Source organism: Aquarana catesbeiana, linkage group LG06, assembly GCF_042186555.1.
Source record: "Aquarana catesbeiana isolate 2022-GZ linkage group LG06, ASM4218655v1, whole genome shotgun sequence".
In the NCBI taxonomy this organism is placed as follows: Eukaryota; Metazoa; Chordata; class Amphibia; order Anura; family Ranidae; genus Aquarana; species Aquarana catesbeiana.
In genome coordinates, this window is record NC_133329.1 from 107168464 (window position 1) to 107194234 (window position 25771).

The following is a 25771-nucleotide window of genomic DNA, read 5'->3' on the forward strand; positions in this document are numbered from 1 at the left end:
TGGCAGGAACTGAACCCTGCAATACAATGCTGCAAGGCCAAAGTGCTAACCATGTTAACTGCTGTTATTATTTATATATCATTAGAAAAATGTGCCAATTGTCTATTCAGGACAAAGTGTCAGGTCCTCTTTATTAGCCACTCCCCCATGTCTGCAGAAGTCTTGAGTTTATTCCCTTCGTAAGGTCCTTGTCTGAGGGTTAATGACTTTGCTACTTCCCCTAAGAAATGGGTTCGGGCCTGGCGATTGGCTTACTCAAGCATTCCATCTTGGGAAAAAACTAAACAGTTACATGCTCCCCTATACCTAGAGGAACGCAGCAAAGATGGCTGTAGGTGGTTAGGTATAGGGGGGTATGTTATTTGCACTCTCTTTAACGACTGTTCTGTACTTTCACTGAATGCATTCAGTTATGCATATGTCAAATTCCATTTTGTAGTAGGGTATTTCATTCTGCAGAGCATTTTCTTCCTCATGCCTTAGATTCTGTTACATTTCCAAGATGTATAGATGCGCATTGCCCCGGACTGGGAGATGATTGAGACGATTGATTGAGCTTACACCACATAGTGCAGTGTGCTCAGTTTTCCTCCACCATGCCAAAATCATCTCTCTGAAGCACGTACCCCACCAGTGTGCCGTATTCAGACCTTCAGCTAGCTTTCACCGTCCCCCCATCTAGCACTGCACACGTGCACACGTTGCACATTTGAAATTAACTCATGTTTCAAGATTTTAATCCCACCATCATCAGTTGCCTGGATGGACAGAATTGAAAGATCTGCTTTTAGTATCACCTGTCGCTGCTTTTCCCAATGGTCACTAATCCATGTGCACAGGGTTAAGCCATGAGAACTCAGGCTGCAAATTTTTTCTGATCTGTCTGTATCTGGGGATTTAACCCAGTCAATCCCCGAAGCCCCTTAACAGCTCCTGAGGCGCCATTCATTCTGCAACGTCTGAGCACATTTTTTCGGCACACGGTTTTGAACAGCAGGAGAGACAGACACATGCAGTATTCAGGGCCTCCATTGGTTAGAGAATTCTGACCCTAATAAGCAAAGGACTGCCAATTTCTAGTAACTGCACAGACAATCCTCACTGGAGATTTCTTGGTGGGGTACTGAGAAGGAAATCCACAGAGGTCGGATATTGGGTCAAGCTAATAAAAAATGTTGATATTGGAAAAAGTGATGATATTTTTTCTGGTGCTGTTGTTTATGTAGCTCAAACTATAATAAAGTATATGAGTACTTGAGAGTGTATGTATTATAAGACATACAACTTATTCAATGTGTTGTCATTATGTGCATATTTATTTGCACTATAAACTTATCACAATGCAGCGTATTTACCACTTGTGGCCCAACACAACCATACTTAATTAGTTCATATAGTCCAGTGGTCTCCAAACTGTGGTCCTTGGTTAGGTGGATCCTTCATTCGACCCGCACATCGCATGCACAGGGAGTCTCGGTTCTCATAGCCAAATCAATACAACTTGAGTTGTGTGATGTCACCTCTGACCCCCAGGGGCGCTATGTCTTCTTGTCTGTCAAACTGTATGGGGAACCGTTTCTTTTATTAGCCTGCTACATTCCCCCACCATTTTGTACTGCTGTTTTTACAGAAGGGTTTGCGTTCATGGCTCGTTATCCTTCGGTACAGGCCATTTGGATGGGAGACTTTAATAATACAATGGATCCCAGCCTGGATAGAACCAGACCAGACTGGGCATGCCACCTTCAGGAGCTGCACATGAAACCAGATTCTCTAAATTATTATTATTATTATACAGGATTTATATAGCGCCAACAGTTTACGCAGCGCTTTACAACATTAGGGAGGACAGTACAAGTACAATACAATTCATTACAGGAGGAATCAGAGGGCCCTGCTCATTAGAGCTTACAATCTAGGAGATTGATGTCTACTTTTAATTTAATTGACATGTGGCGACATAGGTATCGGCTCGCCCTAGCCTATTCATGTTTCTCATCCACACATAACACCTTATCCTGCATAGATCTCATTATGATATCCCGTATACTTGCTCCACATCTGGGGGAGGCCGTGTTTTGCCTCAGGCTTCTCTCTGACCATAGCCCTTATTGGATTACCCTGACCGACCCGATCGATAAACCACCCCATTCTTGGCGCCTAAACCCATTCTGGTTATCACTGTTGCCAGGGGGTGACGAGCTTGTGAATACCTGGAAGCTATATTTTACGGAAAATGATCAGTCTGCTTCCCTATCTGTGGTGTGGGAATCTTTTAAGGTACATGTTCGCTGTACTCTGATCTCCCACATTAATTAAGTTGAAGGCTGACTCTGCTGCTGCAACTGATAAGGCGATAGCGGAGTTCTCCTCCACTGAACAGTCCTATGCACGTGACCCAAATCAGCCCTAGCTGACCTGCTCAAGCTGCAAACCAGAGTGGTGAACCAGTTACAGTATGAGAAGGCTAGGCAGAAACTCTTTTTTTTCCAATCAAAAACTATTTGAGCACGGTGAGCATGCGGGCAAATTGCTAGCATATTTAGTACATAGTGAAGACAGACCGCCGCTTGTAATATCACTTCATGGCGATGGGGGAGAACAGATTACTGACCCTCCCAGGCTAACTGCTAAATTTAGAGACTTCTCTGCAGAACTACCGTATTTATCGGCGTATAACACACACTTTTTCCCCCTTAAAATAGGAGGAAATCATGTGTGCGTGTTATATGCCGATATAGGCTGCCACAGAGGGGAAGGAGGGGACGAGCGCTGCCGAAATAGAGCCGGATCTCCTGTGTACTCGGCTCGGCGTCAAGCTCAGTCGCACCCCCTGCACGGCTCCTAGCATGGACGTACTGGACTGTCCTATTAAGAACCAATCTTGATGGTAAATACGGGACGTGAATATGGGAATCAATGAGTCCTTCACCACACCACTGTGATAATAAAATTGTGCGCTTACCAAATGGCAAGCTTAGAAGAGCTTGCGACCTTAACCCGGTCGGGGCCTTTCAAGGTGGAACCATCAAGGAGAGACACACCACTTGGTTTGAATTAGGCACACTGTTCTTCCAGTTACCACTCTAAATGGAGATGTGACCCCAGGCTAGGGATAAACCTTTGCGCGCTAAGGGAGAAACTCCTTTTCAGAAGTATGAGATGGGAGGTGGCTCCCCAAGATGGTCTCTTTGATAAGGGGTTTATGGATGAGTGGCTGGAATTCTTTAATACTGCTGGACGAGAGCTTCAGGCATTAGTCCTTGCTTCCTCCATCCGTATCTATTGCTTCTGTCTTACGTCCTTACAGACTGTAGGTAATGACACAGGAAGGAGTTGACCAGCTGAACTCACTAGCACAGGGCGTGTGCTAGTGAGTTCAGCTGGTCAACTCCTTCCTGTGTCATTACCTACAGTCTGTAAGGACGTAAGACAGAAGCAATAGATACGGATGGAGGAAGCAAGGACTAATGCCTGAAGCTCTCGTCCAGCAGTATTAAAGAATTCCAGCCACTCATCCATAAACCCCTTATCAAAGAGACCATCTTGGGGAGCCACCTCCCATCTCATACTTCTGAAAAGGAGTTTCTCCCTTAGCGCGCAAAGGTTTATCCCTAGCCTGGGGTCACATCTCCATTTAGAGTGGTAACTGGAAGAACAGTGTGCCTAATTCAAACCAAGTGGTGTGTCTCTCCTTGATGGTTCCACCTTGAAAGGCCCCGACCGGGTTAAGGTCGCAAGCTCTTCTAAGCTTGCCATTTGGTAAGCGCACAATTTTATTATCACAGTGGTGTGTTGAAGGACTCATTGATTCCCATATTCACGTCCCGTATTTACCATCAAGATTGGTTCTTAATAGGACAGTCCAGTTGTTTATATAACCTATGAACTTGGAGTTTATCCTAATAATTTTTTGGTTTTTTACCTATGTAATAGTTCATCACATGGAATATTTCTCACAGCGCTGCTCTTCTTTTATCTAATCTTGTTATGTGTGTATCTCATGTTCTAGCAGCTGCTTTATATATTTGATCACTTATTTGTCACATTAGATTGGGTTTAATTCACAATTTATTTATTTGCAATAGGCGGTTTTGCATTATTTAGTCTAATATAGCGCGGTGATTTGCTCTGTTTTTTTTTTATGGACGTACTGGCATTGGATCGGCATTATGTCCATTATAGGGTCCGGGCCAAGGGGCGGGAGTGCCGCCGAGCCGAGTACACATAAGATCTGGCTCTATTTCCGCAGCGCTCGTTCCCACCTATCCCTCGATGGCAGCCTATATAACGGCAAGGCTGCAGATGGACACTGAGCAATGCTGCAGGTGGGCACTGATTGGACTGCAGGTGGTCACTGATTAGACTACAAATGAGCACTGATTAGGCTGCAGATGGGCACAGATCAGGATGCAGATGGGCACAGATCAGGCTGCATTGATGTTCACTGACCATTATTTTGCTTCAAAGTGGTTTATTTTAAAAAAAAAAAAGGATTTTTTTCCTGAAACTTCCCTCTTAAATTGGGGTGCGTGTTATACGCCAGCACGTGTTATACGCCGATAAATACGGTATATACGTCTACAACCACAGAAGATGGAGATTCGATGAATCTCTTTCTAGAAGGAATCTCCTTCCCGCAACTTACAGACGACCAAATAGCACTGTTAGAGGCCCCTCTCACGACAGACGAAATTACAGAGGCACTGGCTAGCTTTGCCAGATCCATGTCTCCAGGTTCAGGTGGCCTATCTGTCAAATTGTATTTACAGTATGGTGAGCTGCTTACCCCTAAACTGCTAGCTCTTTATAACTATGCCTTTGAATCCTTTTAATTACCTCCCTCTATGATAGAGACGATTATAGTTTTGATACCAAAGCCAGGAAAGGACCCGGGACAACCCGCCTCCTACCGCCCTATTTCCCTACTACAGGACAATATCAAAATCCTAGCTAAGGTTCTTGCTCTCCGACTCAACCAAGTTATCTTGACCCTGATACATGCAGATCAGGCAGGTTTCATGCCAGGGCGTAACACATCATTTAATCTAAGAAGACTGTACATTAACCTGCAAGCGCCACATGAGGGGGTTGGTTCATGGGTGGTAGTGACTTTAGATACGGCTAAAGCATTTGATTCGGTGGAGTGGAGCTATTTGTGGAAATGCTTGGAATGCTACGGCTTTGGGCCCAAGATTATCAAATGGATTCAATTGTTGTATCAGGACGCACAGGCCAAAGTGGTGGCCAACGGGTGTCCCTCACCGGCGTTTCGCCTAGCGAGGGGTACGATGCAGGGCTGCCCGATGTCCCCATTGCTATATGCATTGGCAGAGGAACCCCTTGCTATTTCTATACGGGAGAACTTGGAGATTCATGGTCTCTGTGCAGGTGGCTTGACTGAAAAAATCAGTATGTGTGCTGGTGACACCTTGTTGTACTTGGCTGACTCAGGTCTCTCTCTCCAAAATGCATTAAGGACGATAGAACAATTTGGATCATTTTCTGGGCTTAAGATCAACTGGCAAAAGTCACAAATCCTACCTCTTGATAACTTCCCACCATTTGAGGTCCAGGCCCGTCTCCCATTACAAAGAGTGTCTCTCATTAAATACCTAGGAGTACATGTATGTAGGATCCCAGCTGAGTACATCTCCCTTAATGTGGAACCTCTCTTTACCCTAATTAAATCCAAAATATAAACTTTGGCTCGCCTACCCCTGGGTGTCTGGGGGCGCATTAATCTTATAAAAATGATACTGCTATCTAAAATATTGTATATCCTTTGGCACACCCCAACCTATTTACCTTTGAAGTACTTTAAGACCCTGGAGGCTCTTCTGATAACCGTTTGGGGAACTAATCGACACAAACTCACATTACTGACCTGGGCGGCAAGGCCCTTCCAGATTTCAACTTCTATTATATTGCTTCCCATTTATCCCAATTATACCACATAGATAAGACAGATAGAGAGAGATTTAGCACTTTTTTGTGCCCGAATTGGGTGCAACTGACCTCGGACCCTCTACGCGCAATTGTGGTGGGTTCTGGAGGTGCCAGACCTGAAGGGGGTAGCAAGACCTTATTGTATCACTATAGACGCATATGGGACATGGCCACTGATAAACTGGGGATTCCCCCAATTAAAGATCTTCACCCCTATTTCGCACAATGGGTTACTCCCTGAATTCCTACAGATCCCTGACCCAGAGATCTGGGGCTCCTGAGGAATTTACTATTTGCACCCCTTACTCTCAAATGGGAACTGAAACACCCAAACTTGACGTTTTTCAGGTTTTTACAGGTACGCCATGCCATGCAATCCCAGTTCCCTCAGTCCCGCCCACATCCTTCCTCCAATGCTATCATGGCAGTAGTTAAAAGCACAGACCCCCAAAAGCTAATCACCACCTTCTATAACATGCTTACTACCCCATCTTCCATCAAATTAGCATATAACGTTAAATCACACTGGGAGAGGGAGGTGGGTCACTTAGAAGATGAGGAATGGAGTGAGGCCCTGGATTCTTGTAAAGCCATATCCCCTAAACTATCTGATAGACTATCTCAAATATTTATCCTGCACCATGCCTACCTCACCCCTCTTAGAGTAGACTATCTCAAATATTTATCCTGCACCATGCCTACCTCACCCCTCTTAGAGTAGCTTAATATAAGAGGGGATACTCTACCACTTGCTCCCTGTGCCACCAAGAGACAGGCATATTCTTCCATCTTATATGGGCATGCCCTCTTATACAGGGATTCTGGAAACAGGTCATAGACTTCCTACACATTACTATGGGCTCTCCACTTACTCTAGATCTGAAGCAATGGATACTGGGGATATTCCCGGATCTGTAAATCCATAGATTCACAAGGATATTCCTACATGAAATGCTATTTTCAGCCAGGAAAACTATTGTCAAGCAATGGATGAGTCAGTCGCCCCCCAGTTTCATTGATTGGAAGGTGGACGTGAACAACAACTTGAGGGTGCCCAGCCAAGTACAATAAAATTTGGTGGCTTTCGGACTCTGACACCTGCACGTGACCAACGGCCTGGGTCCTCCAGGCCTGGCACTTACTACTAACATTTAATCTGTCAAGTAGATTCTAGGCAGGTATTGCCATCTGTATTCTGTTTATTTGCAGCATGATCACTTATGGAATTTGTTTTGAATCTAAGCTGTATACTATTTTTCCACAAAAGATAACTGTATTGCCTTAAAGAAACATGCAAGACTATATTGTATATGTAAATTGTTTAATAAAAACATTTTAAAGAAAATAAAAAAGAAATAGGCCCCCAGATCTGCTATAGCTGGGACATAAACATCAGCAGACTCCAGCTGAACTGCCGCTGAGACTCGGACATCTGCAGCAGGACAAAAACAGGGCTGCTGCAGACCTCAGAGTATTTATGTTCCCCCCAGTCGCCTACTGGCCACACCTCCCCAGGATTTTCTGCAGCACAATAAATATTTAGGCTGCCCATTTGACTCTCCCAGCCCTCTATATTCTGGAAGCCTCCAGAATGCAGAGGGAAGCAATCAAATCTGTGGTCTGTGAGATCTAGAACTGCCCAGAGAAATCAATAGTTGCTCCAATGATTATACAGAAGCCAAAGAATAAGTTTTAGCTATCATCCTAGCAACCTACCTAGGAGGGTGCTACATCAACTGACACAGGGTGATTAATGCTTCTTGCAATCTCATTATTTTTTCATATGGCAGAACTGTTTGCACCATTTTGTTTTCTTCTTTGCAGGGAAGAATGGGAGTGGCTTCAGACCTTGGCCAATGTGGATGAACCAATCACCAGTGAGCAGGACTCAGAAAGCTGCCACAATCTATTACTGCAGGAACTTAGGAAAGCTGTGAAAGATATTATGGGTCAAATCAACATTCCTCTTGAAGAGGTAACTATCCATGCTGGGAAGAAAATAAAAGAGCGTCATTAACTTTTTGTAAGAGCCCTTGCACACTGGGGTGGGGGGCGGCGTCGGCGGTAAAACGCCGCTATTATTAGCGGCGTTTTACCGTCGGTATGCGGCCGCTAGGGGGGCGGTTTTACCCCCTGCTAGCGGCCGGGAAAGGGTTAAATATCACCGCAAAGCGCCTCTGCAGAGGCGCTTTGCCGGCGGTATAGCCGCGCCGTCCCATTGATTTCAATGGGCAGGAGCGGTAAAGGAGCGGTATACACACCGCTCCTTCACCGCTCCGAAGATGCTGCTAGCAGGACTTTTTTTACCGTCCTGCCAGCGCATCGCTCCAGTGTGCAAGCCCTCGGGGCTTGCACACTGGAATGAAAGTAGCGGCACTTTCGGGGCGGTTTGCAGGCGCTATTATTAGCGCAATAGCGCCTGCAAACCGCCCCAGTGTGCAAGGGCTCTTACATATACTGTACCTACATATTGGTGGATTGCACATGTGAAGATTTACCTTCATCAACTTGCATGTATAAGAACTACCCTTTTGTACACTTTCACTGATTTGGCTTTGTGTTATAGGGCATACACACGGTCGGACTTTGTTCGGACATTCCGACAACAAAATCCTAGGATTTTTTCCGACGGATGTTGGCTCAAACTTGTCTTGCATACACACGGTCACACAAAGTTGTCGGAAAATCCGATCTTTCTAAACGCGGTGACGTAAAACACGTACGTCGGGACTATAAATGGGGCAGTGGCCAATAGCTTTCATCTCTTTATTTATTCTGAGCATGCGTGGCACTTTGTCCGTCGGATTTGTGTACACACGATCGGAATTTCCGACAACGGATTTTGTTGTCGGAAAATTTTATCTCCTGCTCTCCAACTTTGTGTGTCGGAAAATCCGATGGCAAAAGGCCGATGGAGCCCACACACGGTCGGAATTTCCGACAACACGCTCCGATCGGACATTTTCCGACCGTGTGTACGGGGCATTAGGGTCGGAGGGAGAAGCCTCGGCTGGTCACATTTGTAACTCATGTTTCAATAAAGTTTTACCCGTGGGATTGCTTCAGCAATGCGTTTTCCATTTCTTCCATAGTTAGATTGCATTGTGGGTTTTTTGGATAAATCCTGTTTAAAAGTCAGCACTTGGTTTCAGAGGAACCCTAGAGATTTGGGCCTTGAGCAGAGCATTTCTTGAACACAATTGTGAATTTCCTGCAAAATGTGTATTAATAGCCGAGGCATGCAGTAACATCTGTGTAGTAAAAGTAACAGGGACCTGGTATTGATTGTTTATTGAAAGCCGCATAACCTGTTGGAGTGATGTGTGTTGCCCCTGGAGGTTTTGCATTCTAGGACATATCCTAGGACACAGAAACGCAGATCAGTCAGTATATGTAGCTCAGTTCAGGTTTATTTACTGAATGTAAGCGAATGCAAAAAAAAATGCTCATTGATTATTTTATCCTCTTTGCATGTAGGCTAAAGACTTTCGTCTCTACAGTCAAGAGGTTCTGGAGTATGGAGGCCAGGTCTCCTTTTTATTGTTGCTGCCTCCATCAGATGATGTCTGCACAGCTCCTGGCCAGAACAGCCCCTATACTCCCTACTCAGGATTCCTCACACTGCCCCTGCAAATTTTTGAGCTAGGTAAGTCCCTCAATAATCTCATTTTTTGGTTACCTCTCTGCATATGGCACCATGGTAGGGCAGCAACGGAAAAAGGACAAGAACAAGGACCACCAAATGAAGCTTATTCCCTGTTTTGAACAGCATAAAAATATGCTTATTTTTTTTCTTTATTTAAAGCGGGGTTCCACCCAAATTTTGAACAATATCTGTATGTATTCTCTTCCTTGCCTAGATGCTGACATGCCGTTTAAAAAAATTTAAATTGCCGTAATTACCTTTTATTTTTCTATTCTTCTTTGCACTTCCTGGTTCTCCTCCCGTGGGAGTAGGTGTGTTTCTAGCCTCTCCCAGACTCATGGGAGCTAGTCTCAGGCTTCCCAGGATGCCACTGAGCATGTGCGGGAACGAGCAGTGAATGCTGGGAGCACAGCATTCACCACATCCAGGAAATAAATGCTTGTGGGCTTCAAATGCCCACAATGAAGATGGAAACCGCCTGCAGTGAATAATATAAGTTATTCTTTCCGATGAAATCTGACACAGGCGGACATATTACACACAATATTTGAGTATGTAATGCTGAGAAGAAAAGTTTGTGAATGAACTAAAAAAAAAAACGATAGATAGGTGGACCCCCGCTTTAAAGGAATATTTTGTATTTAGGCTAGCTTAGTTTATTTCATAAAGTGTGCTTTTTATTTCTTGTTTTTCTTTTTTTTTATGTGTTTTAATTTTTTTTTTAAATCAGGAAAATGTTTATTGGAATAAACAAAGAGTTTGACAGTCAAAAACATGTCAATACAGTGAAATCTGAGTTGACATACATAACCAAATGCAATGTTTACATAAACATTGTTGAGTATAGGTGAATGTGCCCACACACCCACCTCCAGTGCGTTGACTACACAGTACTACAGCAGTACCAACCCATGTAAATTAAGACAAAATCACATAAGGCCATCTAAATTATACACACGTCATTCCTTTATGGTCTACCCAGACACATAAACCGTCTCTGGTATACAAGTTCCTGTGGGCTGAGAGCAGGGGTATTTAGCCACATTCCCTACAATTCTGAATTTGCCAGTTCAACTCCTGCGGTATTCCTCCTCAATGACCCCCTCCAGTACATTTAAGAGACAACATTTAGGGTCCACCGGGATTTTTACCCTAAATACCACTTTACATTTTTTACTTTACTTTTTTCCACGGTCTCTTTTTCTTTTTTTTTTAAATAATGAGAATAATAAGAAGCCATTTTTGGAACACATACAGGTCCAGGATAGTTGACATGTGCTACCATAACCCCCAGCTGCCATTTAAAGTCATTTTACCCTTAAAAACTATGAAAAACTTTAAATTTTGGTGCAATAAAATCTCTCAATGTTGTTCATCCCTAATGATCACCATGCTCCAAGCAAAGGGGTAGACAGATCATAGAACAGTGATCTCCAAACTTCGGCCCGGGCCAGATGCAGCCCTTTGCTTGCTTTTATCCAGTCCTTGGGGCACTATTTTATCCACTGATAAAAAATGGGCACAATTTCTCCCAGTAACACCAATAATGGGGCGAAATTCCTCCAAATGACACCAATGATAGGGCACAATTCCTCCCACTGGCACCAAAGATGGGGCATTGTATTTTTCCACTGACATCGGGACCTTTTCTACTCCCAATGGCCATAGTCTGGCCCCCCAAAAGTCTTAAGGACAGTAAACTGGCCCTTTGTTTAGAAACTTTGGAGGCCCGTGCTATAGAAGTTTAAATATAAATGTTTATAGCAGTTTGGATATACCTGATTGGCCCCCATTGCTGGAGAACCAGAAGGTGATCTTGTGTCTATTGGCAGGCTTTAACCGTTACTGGTTTCAAAAGGATGCTGTCTAGACAATGCATAACCATACACACTTGGTTTTAACATACCATAGTCATCCATCGATCTCAAGTCTATGGCCACTTTTACTCAAAGAATTTATATTTTGGAAGTTGAATTATAGCCACAAACACCTTGCCAGCTCATACGTGGGGCTAGAGCCGCCGTGTTGTCTGGTGGCACTGGTTATTCTAAACAGACAACACAAGGACTGGTAAGAACAAAAAACACAATACATTAGCAGGGGGCCCCAAAATATAATTCACTTAATTGAAAAAATGTACAAACTCAATCATCCAAATCCCAATTCAAGTAAAATAATACTGTTCTTTTATAATGAAGTCAAAGGATTTATAACAAACATTTTGTGGTTGTTGGCATTCACAATACGTTATAGCCTAATGTTAAAATAACAAACATCTGCGTTTTTTTTTTTGTATTTATTTCTCATATAGAACTTATTTATTGTTGTTCTATTGCTGTATAATTGAGCTTTTTTTTTCTCTTTTCTATCCAGTTCACTTTTTCACATACGATCGTGATTTTATCAGTCAGTATTGTCAGTTATCCGCCATGTTGGAGCTGGAGTCTCTATTGTCACAGCAAAGTCTTAGGGAGGCCTTTTCTGATTCTGAACTTACAACAGCGAAGCAACGCCATCAGCAAGTGCAAGACTTTATACAGGTAATGAACAGAGAGAATTGTACATCATATAGAGATCCTGAAAATGTTAGGACAGGCTGTTTACTTCAGATGAAGGCAAGGCATGGCATCTATATCAGTTTGGCTGGTAGTGAATGCCTGAGACAGACCCCGTCTCCTTGTTTTTTTCTCTAGTGTTTGCTGCCCATTCTTATCAGCAGTTGCCAGGCATTCAGGTGATACTGCCACCTCTTTAATGCCATTTTTTTCAGCCGAGGTATGTTTTCTATTCAAATATCACACTGAGGCACATCCCCATTTATTTGAATAGGTCCCGTTTGGTGGCAGTGCTGCATGCCAAATCCAGCAGGTGGTATCATTTTTGTAATGCATCTGGCCATGTTAAAATGGTATTAAAGCTTTGTTTTTAACCACTTCAATACCAGGCACTTTCCACCCTTCCTGCCCAGGACAATTTTCAGCTTTCAGCGCTCTCACACTTTGAATGACAATTGTGCGGTCATACAACACTGTACCCAAATTAAATTTGTATCACTTTCTTCCCACAAATAGAGCTTTCTTTTGGTGGTATTTGATCAACACTGGGTTATTTATTTTTTACTAAACAAACTAAAAAAGACAGACATTTTTGAAAAAAAAAAAAACGTTTTTCTTTGTTTCTGTTAATAAATTTAGTTTTCTTCTTCACTGACGGGAACTGATGAGGCTGTGCTAATGGGCACTGATGAGGCGGCACTGATGAGGCGGCACTAATATGTAGAATTGATGGGCACTGATAGGTTACACTGATTTGCAGCACTGATGGGCACTGATAGTCGGCACTGATGGGCACTGATAGTCGGCACTGATGGGCACTGATAGATGGCACTGATGGGCACTGATAAGTGGCACTGATAGGCGGCACTGATGGGCACTGATAGGCTACACTGATTTGCAGCACTGATGGGCACTGATAGTCGGCACTGATGGGCACTGATAGATAGCACTGATGGGCACTGATAGGTGGCACTGATGGGCACTGATAGGCGGCACTGATGGGCACAAAAAAATTGCATTGATAGGCAGCACTGATGGGGAGGTACTGACAGGCATTACTGATGGGAATCTGTAAAGGGCATTGACAGGCATTACTGATGGGCACTGATTGGCACTTTGGGCACTGATTGGTGATTTGCTTTGGCACTGACTGGCAGCTGATGGGCACTAATTGGCATTGTGGTGAGCACCTCTGATGGGGGCTGCACTGATAATCAATGTGCTGATTATCAGTGCACACCTTCCCTCTGACAGGAGAGCGTCCGATCGGCTCTCCCAGTCAGTGCGAACCGAGGAAAGACGATTACCGGCTGATCACATGGTAAAGAGTGACACACCACACCACCGATCGCCACACTGCATGCTAGCTTGTTATCCTGCTGGACGTCATATGATGCCCTGTCAGGATAACTGAACTACTTCCCGGACATCATTTTGCTATAGACCTGGCGGGAAGTGGTTAAAAAACAAACAAACATGTTATACTTACCTGTGCAGTGATTTTGGAGCAGCTCCGACCCTCTTCTTTTCAGGGTCCCTGCCGGCGGTCCTGGCTCCTCCCCCTCAAGCAATGCCAGAGAAGAACACCTGCCCTGGGGGCACTGCTGCGTGCTCACACCTGAGCTGCTGCTCTATTCATCCATAAGACATATAGAGCCCCGGCTTGGCCCATCCCCCGCTCTCATTGGCTCACTGGTTGTGATTGACAGCAGTGGGAGCTAACACGGTCCTGCTGCTGTCTAAGCCAATGAGGAGGGAGAGGTTAAGGCTATTGTGAACACCGCTGGAAGCTCAGGTAAAGGTTGTGGGGGCTGGGAGGGAGGGGGGTGCAGAGGGTTTTTTTACCTATATGCATAGAACCTTTAGAACCACTTTAACTTGAGACTTGGTGGTCGGGTGGGAGTGGTTACTCAACAGCCTATTTTTAACACCCCCCCCCCCTCCAACCACCCATTTAAACAAGACCTTATAGTGTTGCCCTTTTCAGCAAAAGTACATTTATTATGATAATGCCAAACTGAACTTTTAGTTTTAATTATATAAATATCCAGGTTCATCAAAACACAGATGAGCAAAGTATTGTTTTTTCTTTTTTTTTTTTTTTACGAAAGCAGCCAGAGCCAGAAAGTAGCCAGAGTAGAAAAGTCTATCTCCGGCCAGCAGGTTATAGAGAAGGACCCTTGCTCTTTGTGTGAAAGCAGTGGTCACGCTGCAGAGGTCTGCTCCCTACTGAGTTAGCAAAGCTTATGATCCCTGCTGATTGGGGAGTTCAGACTTAGAAGGAGATGTTTTGAAGTGTTGAACCCCTGCAGAGAGACCATTGCTTCCACACAGAGAGCTGTTGATTTTCTAATGGCAAATAGCCGGTGCACCTTGCAGTTGCTTAAGAGCTTAGTAGATGAGCAGAAGCTCTGTTGACTACCATCATCCCATCACGTACAAGCAAAAATGCTGTTTTTTAAATTTTCCTTACACGTAATTGGGTATTCTTTGCAAAGTAAAGAATAACTTAATCTTCTAAGCTCTGGAGCAACTGCACTTTGCATAGCATACAGTCTATTTGCCTTTAGTAAATCTCCCCCCTAGTGTCATTCCCTACAGCATGCTGCCTGGCAGGAAACAGGCTTTTGTACTCAGTTTGTGGCTACTTTCAAACAAAAACAAATTACAGTGGCTGTAAACCCTTACAAACCACTTCTTACTACAGGTAAGCCTATAATGAGGCTTACCTGTAGCTACCATGGATATCTCCTAAACCTGCACAGTTTAGGAGATATCCCCTTTATCAGCATGTGCCGATGTCATCGGCACATGCACACTGAAACAGCAGCTCGTTCATGCCATTGCGTGGCACGTGCCTTGTTCGTGCATGCGCGGGAGTGACGTCATCACAACTCTGGCCAGTCACAGCGCCGGAGCCCACGATACCCGGAAATAACTCCGGGAGCGATGTCGCCAGCTGGACCAGTGTACGGGGAACGCTGCAGGGGCTTCTAAGGTAAGTATTTCATAATGAACTAGTATGCAATGCATAAGCTAGTATGCTATGCATACTAGCTCATTATGTCTTTGACTTGCATTTTTTTTTTTTTTTTGTGCATTTACAACCACTTTAAAGGTGTAGTAAACTCTCCAATGTGACTTTTCTCCATTGTAATCCCTCAAAAACGATGTGCATGGTGCTGTTTTTATATTCTGCTTAACCCTTGGCGTTCTTCAGAAAGCGATTGATGCTCTCTCTAATGACGTCACCGGCGCATGTGCATATTTGCCAAGATTCACAGCATAAACTGTGTGCCACCGGTGCTTTCTGGAAGATGCCGTGCCTGTGTCATCCACTCTCTGTGGCATTGCAATGCAACCCTGCGAGAGTTCAGCCCCATTCACAACTTCCTGAAACACCCCATGTGACTTGCAATGTGCATGCGCAACATTTTGGCCTTTACTGACAAGAAGGACAGAAGTAAAATACACTACAGATGTGAAAGATAGAAGGCCAACATTGCGCCTGCTTTGGACTGGAAACGAGGAACACAAAATATACTGCATAAAAGTAAGACAAAATCAAGGGGGATAAATAATGAAGTGCAATCATGCAAAATGCTTTTGTGTACTGGCTACATGGATTTTCAGGATCTGTATGGCTGAGTTTACTAGCGCTTTAAAGACTTTGCACCTGGAATGTATTTAGCTCATTTAAGTTGAAAGTTCAATTGGGCTTCAACCAAAAGTTCACTTATCCTTAAATGAAGCCTTGTGGTTGATAACGCATAGAATCTGGTATTTACAGTGGTTGTAAACCCTTTACAACCACTTTTTGCTACAGGTAAGCCTATAATAAGGCTTACCTGTAGCTATCCTGGATATCTCCTAAACCTGCACGGTTTAGGAGATATCCCTGTATTTGCATGTGCCGACGTCATCGGCACATGCGCACTGAAGCAAACTGAAGCAACGGCATGTACGTGCCGTTGCTTCAGTTAGCCTGTGCCGTTACTGGTGGCTCCTGCGCGCATTCCCTGGAGTGACGACTTTACGGCTCTGGCCAATCACAGCGCCGGAGCGTGCGATACCCGGAACTAACACCGGGAGTGATGTCGGCCGCCGGAGCGGTGAACGAGGACCACTGCAGGGGCTTCGATCTCAGGTAAGTAATTCATAATGAGCTAGTATGCTATGCTATGCTCATTATGCCTTTGTCTTGCAGGTTTTTGTTTGTTTGTTTATTTTTTTAGGGTTTACAACCACTTTAAGTATTTCTCTGGCTAAAACATTTTCTGTAATTTTTTTTGAACAGAGTGGAAAAGGGATAGGGATCTGTTAGGTGTTTATTGCTGTCCATGCTTCCACTAGGGAGATTCTCTCTCTCTATTTGGCCTGGTGACCCGACTGGTACAGCGAGTGGTGGGAAATCCAAAATGTTATAGTTGTTAGGGGAAGAAGAAGAGGTATTTTATTTAACTCTTCTGCCACCTGTTAGGATCAACTTTTAAATAAGTTGCTTATAGTTTATATTGCTTTGCCAAATTATTGCTTCTATAAGAAAGATGACACGGAGTCAGGTATGTCTGTATCACAGTTCTGAGCATTCAAAAAAGGACTGCTCCCTTTACTTCTTTTATAGGCAGTTCCAAAAGCAGTAATCTTATCGGCATTACCAAATGAGGTTAAGGTACAAAGAGTTTCTCATCAGCGAACATGTAATGATTATTCAGCAGTTCCAAATTCCATCTAGATACAGATTGATAGAACAATTGATACGTACATAGGTAAGAAAGGAGCACAAACAATTTAAATAGAACAATTGATACGTACACAGGTAAGAAAGGAGCACAAACAATTTAAATAGAACAATTGATACGTACACAGGTAAGAAAAAACAGAAACAATTAAAGTGGAACTCTAAGTCATTATTTCAACCCTATCAATTTCCCCCTTTGACATCATCCTCTCCTTCCCCCTGGGTCCTCATGAATAAGTTCTAGTCAGTTTTTCCCCAGAGTTCTTTCCCTGACCGCGAGTTGTCAGAGGGGTAGAACCCATCCCCCTAGGTATTACCAACATCTTAAAATTCAAGAAGAGGAGTTTTATAGGAGTAGGGTGATGTCCAGACATGGGGGTAAGTCACACATGTGCAAGTCACAAGCAAGTCTCAAGTCTTAACCTTCAAGTCATAAGCATGTCCCAAGTCACTGTGGCGAAAAGCAAGCAAGTCAAGTCGAGTCCCTGCTAGAAGTCAAGCAAGTCAAGTCAAGTCATTTATTTTGGTCAAGTCACAAATTAAGTCAAAATACTGATCTACCCCATTTCCATCCTTTAAATGAGTTAAAAGTCAGTTTTCAGGAAAGGTTTTGTTTTATTTTCAACATTAACAAAACAGCTTAGTGCTTTTTTCTTGGCATATTAAAGAAACACTTTGAATGCCCAAATAGCAGACAAGGAGCAGAACACTCAGCAATTAAATGGCCAACAAGCCTGAAAAAAATGTAGTCCTTGCTGAGGGGGAAAATAACTAAGCTCAAAGTTTGAACTTGACACAATGCCAATATCTGGACACTTGAATGGTGATGAGAATAATAGTATTCCCATCACCATTCTTCAAGTGTCCAGATATTGGCAATTTGGCATTGTGTCAAGTTCAAACTTTGAGCTTAGTTATTAGAATAGAAAAAAGACAGAGAAACACCCGCGCAATGGGATGCATGCAATGGAATAAAAATTTAAAAATTAAAGAATGTTGTTGGAACTGCTGCCACTACCGATTACTTCCACTAGGTGGAGTAAGATATTAGAGAAAAGGAATAGAAGTAAATAGCGCTGTTTCCAAGCCTGGTGAATTCAAATGTGTTATAAAGGTCCTGGATGTGCATAAGTCAAGTTGGTTGAGGAGGGAGGGAGGAGCCTGGTAATGGCTCTGTGCACGGCGTGAGGATCCTGAGAACCCTCTCCCTGCAGCTGAGAGGAATGATCGGCCTGATGAGAAGGTGTAGGTAGCTTCCCTCCCCGCCCCCCCTGCTCATCACTCACTGAGCTGTCTTGTGGAGTAAGCCAGAGGAAGTTTGTACCTGCGTCTGACTGCAACAAGCTGTAGTGAGCGTCCCTTTTTGTCCCAAATTCAACAACAACTAAAAGATAAGTACCGTATTTTTTTTTTTTTTTTTTTGGCTTTTTTTCTATTGCAATTGTCTTGAAGTGAAAAGGCAAAGGAAAAGTAATGGAGCAAGAGAAAGGGAAAGGGAAAGAACATATTGAAATAAAACGAAATAAAATGGAATAAAAAGCGAAAGTAAATGAAGGCGAAAGAGCTGAAAAAGTAGAATCAAGTGAGCTAAGAAAAACAATAAAAACAGGGGGGGGAACAGGGGAGAAGGAGAAGGTGAATGAGAGACAAGCCAACGGAAGAGTTGTCTCCCAGCCCCCACCTGTTTGCTGCTGCTGCTGCAGTAGCTCCCTTTCTTGTGATCCTTTTTTTTTTTTTGGTCTTTTTTTTGTTTTTGTTTTTTGCAAATGGTATTAACTATAGGCTCGATAGTATAAACTATAGAATAAGAAGAAATTTCATAGTAACAAAATGTGGAACATATAAGCTCATACTGGAACTATACTGCTGAACATATAAATCATCTTGCTGAATACTTGAATTAGATTGCATTATACCGCTAAAACATTTGAATTATTTTTATGAGCACCTGGGCCCTCATGCACATGGGCTGTTGGGAGAACGTTGTGAAAACGCTAGTGTCTTTGCAGTGACTTTTTTTTTTTTTTTTTTTTTTTTTACTTTTTTCAGCGTTTTTGCAATAGCGTCTTTGAGCGTTTTTGGAGCGTTTTTTTTTGTTTTTGTTTTTTCCTCCTCTTTTGGCTCTTCTATTGCAATTGTCTTGAAGTGAACAAGCAGGGGAAAAGGCGAAAGAGCTGAAAAAGTAGAATCAAGTGAGCTAAGAAAAACAATAAAAACAGGGGGGGGGAACAGGGGAGAAGAGAAGGAGAAGGTGAAAGAAAGACAAGCCAACGGAAGAGTTGTCTCCCAGCCCCCACCTGCCTGCTGCTGCTGCTGCTGCTGCTGCTGCTGCAGTATCTCCCTTTCTTGTGAATTTTTTTTTTTTTTTTTTTTTTTTTTTTTTTTTGCAAAGGGTACTAATTATAGGCTTGATAGTACAAACTATAGAATAAGAAGAAATTCCATAGTAACAAAATGTGGAACAAATAAGCTTATACTGGAACTATACTGCTGAATATATAAATCATCTTGCTGAATACTTGAATTAGATTGCATTATATCGCTAAAACATTTGAATTATTTTGCTGAGCACCTGGGCCCCCATGCACACGGGCTGCTGGAAAAGCGCTGTGAAGACGCCGGTGTCTTTGCAGTGACTTTTTTTTTTTTTTTTTTTTTTTTTAACTTTTTCCAGCTTTTTTTCAGCATTTTTGCAATAGCGTTTTTGAGCGTTTTTGAGCCTTTTTTTTTTTTTTTTCCAGCTTAAGAACGCTTAAACAATTGAACAGCACTAAGGAATGCTTAATGTATTTAAGGTAGTAACATAACTTCTGGAAAACGGGGACCACTCATATCTCATTAATTTATTTCTATTATTGGATTGTGGGGAGGATGCCGGGTATGAGAACGGAATAAAAGAAATATTAGTAAAAATAAGTCAATTTAAAAAGGCTGGGAGATTTTTTCATCATTAAGAAATCCCAATCAAGGGGTATTCTGGAAGGCAGCTTTGAAGATCTTATAAATCCAGCCATAGAAACAAACATGAAGGGGAAAACAACAAGAAGTGCGGGAGCAATACCGAAATCACCTAGGACCAGCCTAGGCCCAAGTCCAGGCCCTATGAACAGGTATATACAGCAAGGAATCGGAGAAGGAGAGAAACAAGTGGGTTCAAAGGGCAGACAAATAGATACAAAAGAGAAGGACAACAAGGATAAAAAAGGCCAGTATAAAGTACAAACAGAAACCAGCCACCTCTCAGAACCCAGAATGGAGCCAGAAATGGGAGAGGAAGACAGAGGAAAGGAGGAAGGACAACAAGGGCCACAGTTGCCAACAAAACAGGATATGGAAAAAATGTTTGCGGCACTAGAGAATTCCCTAAAAGCAGAGATGTCAACACTCCATAAAGATATGGGATATATGTTAAACAGAGTGGAAGAAGTAGAGATCAAAGTAGACCTACATCAAAAAAACATAAAGGAACTAGAAGATGAAATAAAGAAATTAAAACGGGAACAACAGGAACAATCATATAAAATAGAAGAGCAAGAAAATAGAGATAAAAAGAAAAACTTGAGAATACGTGGGTTACCGGAAACAGAACAAGCAGAAAATCTAATAGAAAAAATGAACAATCTCTTCAACCAAATCTTGGGAAAGGAAACAACTAACACAATAGGAATAGAAAGTGTCTTTCGAGTAAAAAAACCTCAAAGGTTTGCAAGGGAAACACCTAGAGATGTAATCGTACGCTTTGAAAAATGGGAAGAAAAAAAACAGATCTGGATAAACCTAAAGAGGAAAACACAAATAGAGTTTGCGGGAGGTAAATTACAAATATTTCAAGACTTATCTCAAGAAACGTTGAAAAGACGACGGATACTAAAGCCATTATTAGAAATCCTCCGGGAGCAAGAAATTCAATACAACTGGGGTTTTCCAGCATGTCTAATAGCAAGGAAAAACGGAATAAGTGCGAGGCTAAGACATGTGGAGGAGATTCCGGACTTTTGCAACAAACTAGAAATCCCCTCCCCAGAACTGGAAAAATACGCAAATAGTCAGGAGCGAATAACGGCAAGAGATGACCTACAGTGGCAAGTAAATTCAAGGATCAGACATCAAGATGTGGACTCTCGAGGAAATTAATATCTGAGAAAATACCACACAACGGTGCAAGGGGCCTTAGAGTGGAAAGGGGGGGGGGGGGGCTGGGGTTGATGGGATGGGAAAAAAAGGAAAGTGAAAGGATTGGTAAAACACAACAAAAACGCAGGGAGAGGGAGACAGGGACTCACGGAGTGGACAGGGGGTCGCCCTATTAGTGCTTAGGCAGGGGGGTAATAGGGTGTCTTACAGAGCTCCGCCTCACAATAAATAGAGCAGAGGGGGCAGAGCGTGCCCCACAAAACAAAGTAAAATGCTCTCAGCTCTAGAGAATATGGGGGTAAAAAACCCATATCAGAAAAAAGGGAGGGGGAGGGTGGGAGGAGGGAGGGGAGGGGGAGGGAGGGTGGGGAGGGAGAGGTCTGAGTCACATGAGTGGTTACATAGGCACACCTATTCTGAGACAAGAGATGAGGAGACCCCGTGCGTCCGCTGGGTGTCCCCTCCATCCGGTCTCCTAGGGGGACCGCGTGGGGGGGAGGGCCGGAGGACGGGCGGGGAAGAAAAGGCACAAGAATGGAAAATGTAAACAGCATAAAAATAATCTCTTACAATGTCCGAGGACTAAATTCCCCAGGGAAGAGAAATATCATCCTCCGAGAACTAGAAAAAAGTAAAGCAGAAATAATTTTCCTACAGGAGACGCATATAACCCAAAACTCAAGTGCCAAAATTTATTCAAGAAACATACCAACATGGTATCAAGGAGACTCGCCAATAAGAAGGGCCAAAGGAGTAGCCATCGGTATAGGGAAAAATGTACGTTTTCTAATAGATCAAAGGAAAATAGACCCGGAGGGTCGATATCTTTTTATTACAGGAACTATACATGGGGTAAAATATACATTGGCCAATGTCTACTGTCCTAATAAGAACCCTAAAAAATATTTGATAGATATAATTAAAATACTAATGGAATTCAAGCAAGGGAAATTAATACTAGCTGGAGACTTCAACTTCAGCATGGATAATAAAATGGACAGTACCTCAAGAGTAAGGGACAAAGAGGTAAATCAACTAAAGAAATTAAAAAGAACATTATATGAACAACAACTAATAGACCCTTGGAGAATTCAGCACCCCAGCACAAAGGACTACACATTCTACTCAACAGTACACAAAATTTACTCCAGATTGGATTACATCATGGTCGAACATAGAAACTTGGAAGAAATAGAAGAAACAAAAATAGGCATAATAACCGCCTCAGATCACAGCCCAGTAATCTTGAGAATGAAAATAAAAGGAGAAGTCCTTGAAAGGGGTCCATGGAGAATCAACGAAACTTTATTAGAAGACAGTGAGACCGAAATAAGCATCATAGAAGAAATTAAAAGATATTTTGAAGAAAACGATACACCAGAAGTATCGAAAGCAACAATATGGGAGGCGCATAAATCTGTTATTAGGGGCAAGTTAATAGCTATAGGGGCAAGAAAAAAACAGGAAAGGAAAACAAACATGCAACAAATAATTAAAGAAATTTATGAATTGGAACGAAAACACAAAAATCAAGTAAACAACAAAATCTTCGGCCTACTATCTCAAAAGAGAGAGCAATTAAAAGACTGGATGGAACAAGAAGAAAGGAAGGACTACAACAGAGTAGTACAAGAAAAATATAAATGGGCTAATAAACCAGGAAAATACCTAGCAAATCTGGTAAAAAAAAAGAAGTCTTTGAATTACATTGAGAAGATCAAAAATGAAAAAGGAGAAGTGGTAAATAAAACCACAGATATAGCGATAACATTTCAAAAATACTTCAGCTCCCTTTATGCAATAAAAGGACAGGAAAGTTGGAAAGAAGCGAATACAAGAACAAAGAAGATACAAGAATATTTAAAAAAAGCAAACTTACCAAAACTAAAAATAGACCAACTAGAAGAATTGGAAAAAAATATTACGCATGAAGAGGTAAAACTGGCATTAAAGGAAACTCCCGTAGGAAAAAGCCCAGGACCAGACGGGTTTACGGTCAAATACTATAAAAAATTTGAAGAACAGCTGACTCCAAAACTATTAGAATATATGAATTCCTTAGGGGAAGATGAAGAAATAAGAAGTGAATCGTTATTAGCTCATATTACAATACTACCAAAAGAAGGGAAAGACAAAGTTAACTGCTCAAGCTACAGGCCAATAGCCCTATTGAACGCTGATACGAAGCTGTACTCCAAGATCCTGGCCACTAGGATAAAAAAACTAATCCCACTGTGGATCAACCCGGACCAAACTGGTTTTGTCCCGGGGAGAGAGGGGCGGGACAACAGCCTAAAATCATTATTGATGTTGCACAAGAAGGTGCAGAATGAGACCCCAGTTCTATTCCTGTCATTGGATGCAGAAAAAGCATTTGACAGGGTAGACTGGGGTTTCATGATGGATACATTGCGGCACTTGGGTATTGGGACAAAAATGATGAAGTGGATAACAAATTTGTATAATGGCCCGACAGCAGTCGTAAAAGTAAACGGTAGACTCTCTCCAAAAATTAAGATGCACAATGGAACACGGCAAGGCTGTCCACTGTCTCCACTATTATATGTATTGGCCTTAGAACCACTATTAGTAACACTCCGCAATAACAAAGAGGTAGAAGGAGCGAAACTAGGAGGAAAAGAGCATAAGATCGCTGCCTACGCGGACGACATCTTGATGTACGTATCCAACCCAAGAGTGTCACTCCCAAACATACTGAAAGAAATTAAAAAATACGGAGAACTGTCAAACTTCAAAATTAATCCAATAAAAACGGAAATATTAAACATAGGTCTAGAGGAAAAGGAAGTTCAGTTTTTACAAAAAGAATTCCCATTCACTTGGGTAAAAGAACTCAATTACCTTGGAATTAAAATAACTCCTAGAGTCGAAAAAATTTATCAGGCAAACTTTATTCCACTGATCAATGAGGTCAAAGAAGAAATGAAAAAGTTAAGAATACAGCCACTTTCATGGATTGGAAGAATAAATATGTTTAAGATGACGATATTACCTAAAATAAATTACAGATTACAGATGTTACCAGTAAAAATCCCGCAGAGCTTTTTTAAAATAATTAAAACAATCCTGCTAAAATACATATGGCTTAATAAAAAACCAAGAATTAAATACACGCTGATCACAAGGAAAAAGGAGCATGGGGGTCTTGCCGTCCCAGATATAAGTAGGTACTATAAAGCCATAGTTTTAACACGAATGTTAGAGTGGACAAATGAGAAAAATGAAAAAAAATGGGTGGAAATGGAAAACACAATAAGTGGAGCCACACTACATAAGAATATTTGGATTCCACGGAAATATAGAATATTGGACACCGACACGCACGAAATAACAAAAAATGTATTTAAAATTTGGGACACCATTCACTTAAAGAATGAATGGAAATATAATTCACCACTATTAGCACTCACAGGATCAAATCTCTTCACCCCTGGGAGGGAAATATTTGAAATTCAAGGAATAGGTAACCCACGACTGAAAGATATCACTAGAAATGGCAAAATAAGAACACGAGTAGAAATAGAGGAAAGGAATGGATGGAAGATGAATGAATGGAATTATATTCAAATAAGGCACCTAGTAAGCACAATACCACACCCACTGAGAGATGAAACAAAATTAACTGCACTGGAAAAGCTATGTAGCAATGAAACACCATTAAAAAACGGAACATCAAAAATTTATAGTATACTGACAGATTTGGAAGCACAAGAAAGACCAGAATATATAAATCAATGGGAAAAAGAAATGAATTTAAAAATAGATAACCAAAAAGTGGAAAAAATGATAGAAATGGGATATAATAAGGCCTGGGACATGAAGACCATAGAAATGAATTATAAACTAGTATCAAGATGGTATATGACCCCAGTAAGAATACACAGATTCTATCAAGATAGAACCTCCTTGTGTTGGAGAAAATGTGGCCAAATAGCAACGATCATACACATATGGTGGGAATGCCCAATAATAATGGAGTACTGGAAGGAAGTGTTAAACAACATAAAGGAAATAACTGGAGAAGAAATAGAACAAAATATTTGGACATGCCTCTTCCATATCTACAATAAATCTAAGAAACAATATAGAAAATCAATAATACCTAACCTCCTGAATGCGGCCAAGGCCTTAATTCCCAAGAATTGGCTAAAAAGTGGAAAACCAGACATTAGAAACTGGCTAAAGGAAATAGATTATCACTACAAAATGGAAGGAGGAGAGAAAGGGGATAATAGTAGATGGGAAAGTTGGAAAAACTACAAAGTCTCGGATATTTATTTAGATAGGATAAAAGAAAGAACAGGTGCAGAGCCAAGTGGATAAATAAATAACATAAAGGAACGGACCAGACACAGGGGAGGGGGAGGGGGGGGGGGGGGGGAAATAAGAGGAACTGAGAGAGAATAAGATAATAATAGGGTTTATAATTATAGAAGGCGGTTTGTCGCCGGTTTTTAAAAATATTTAAGAATATCCTAGAAGGGAAAAATAATAAAGATGTGACGGAAACAATCCACAATGATGTGAAAAAGGAGAAGAGATAAAGTTTGACACATAAAGTTGAAATAATGTCTCTCGGAAAATTTTCGCTGAAGTGGAAAAAAAAAAAAAAAAAAAAAAAAAAAAAAAAGTCAAGTTGGTTGTCTGACTTAATAAAGTGCAGTGTGTGCTCTAAAAAAGATATAACTTAATCCGTATAAACATAATATATCCATATATAAATGA

The 25771-nt window shown here is 41.9% G+C and overlaps 1 protein-coding gene across 3 annotated transcripts in view; it reads left to right on the plus strand.

Moving 5' to 3' along the window:
* Nucleotides 1-25771, plus strand: part of LOC141148841 (ankyrin repeat and fibronectin type-III domain-containing protein 1-like) — a 582481-nt gene that overhangs the window by 524545 nt on the left and 32165 nt on the right. For all 3 annotated transcript variants that reach the window (XM_073636627.1, XM_073636628.1, XM_073636629.1), the window contains 3 exons: nt 7774-7924; nt 9427-9595; nt 11969-12135. In XM_073636627.1, the coding sequence (XP_073492728.1) occupies nt 7774-7924; nt 9427-9595; nt 11969-12135 (487 nt within the window). The remainder of the gene's footprint in view (nt 1-7773; nt 7925-9426; nt 9596-11968; nt 12136-25771) is intronic.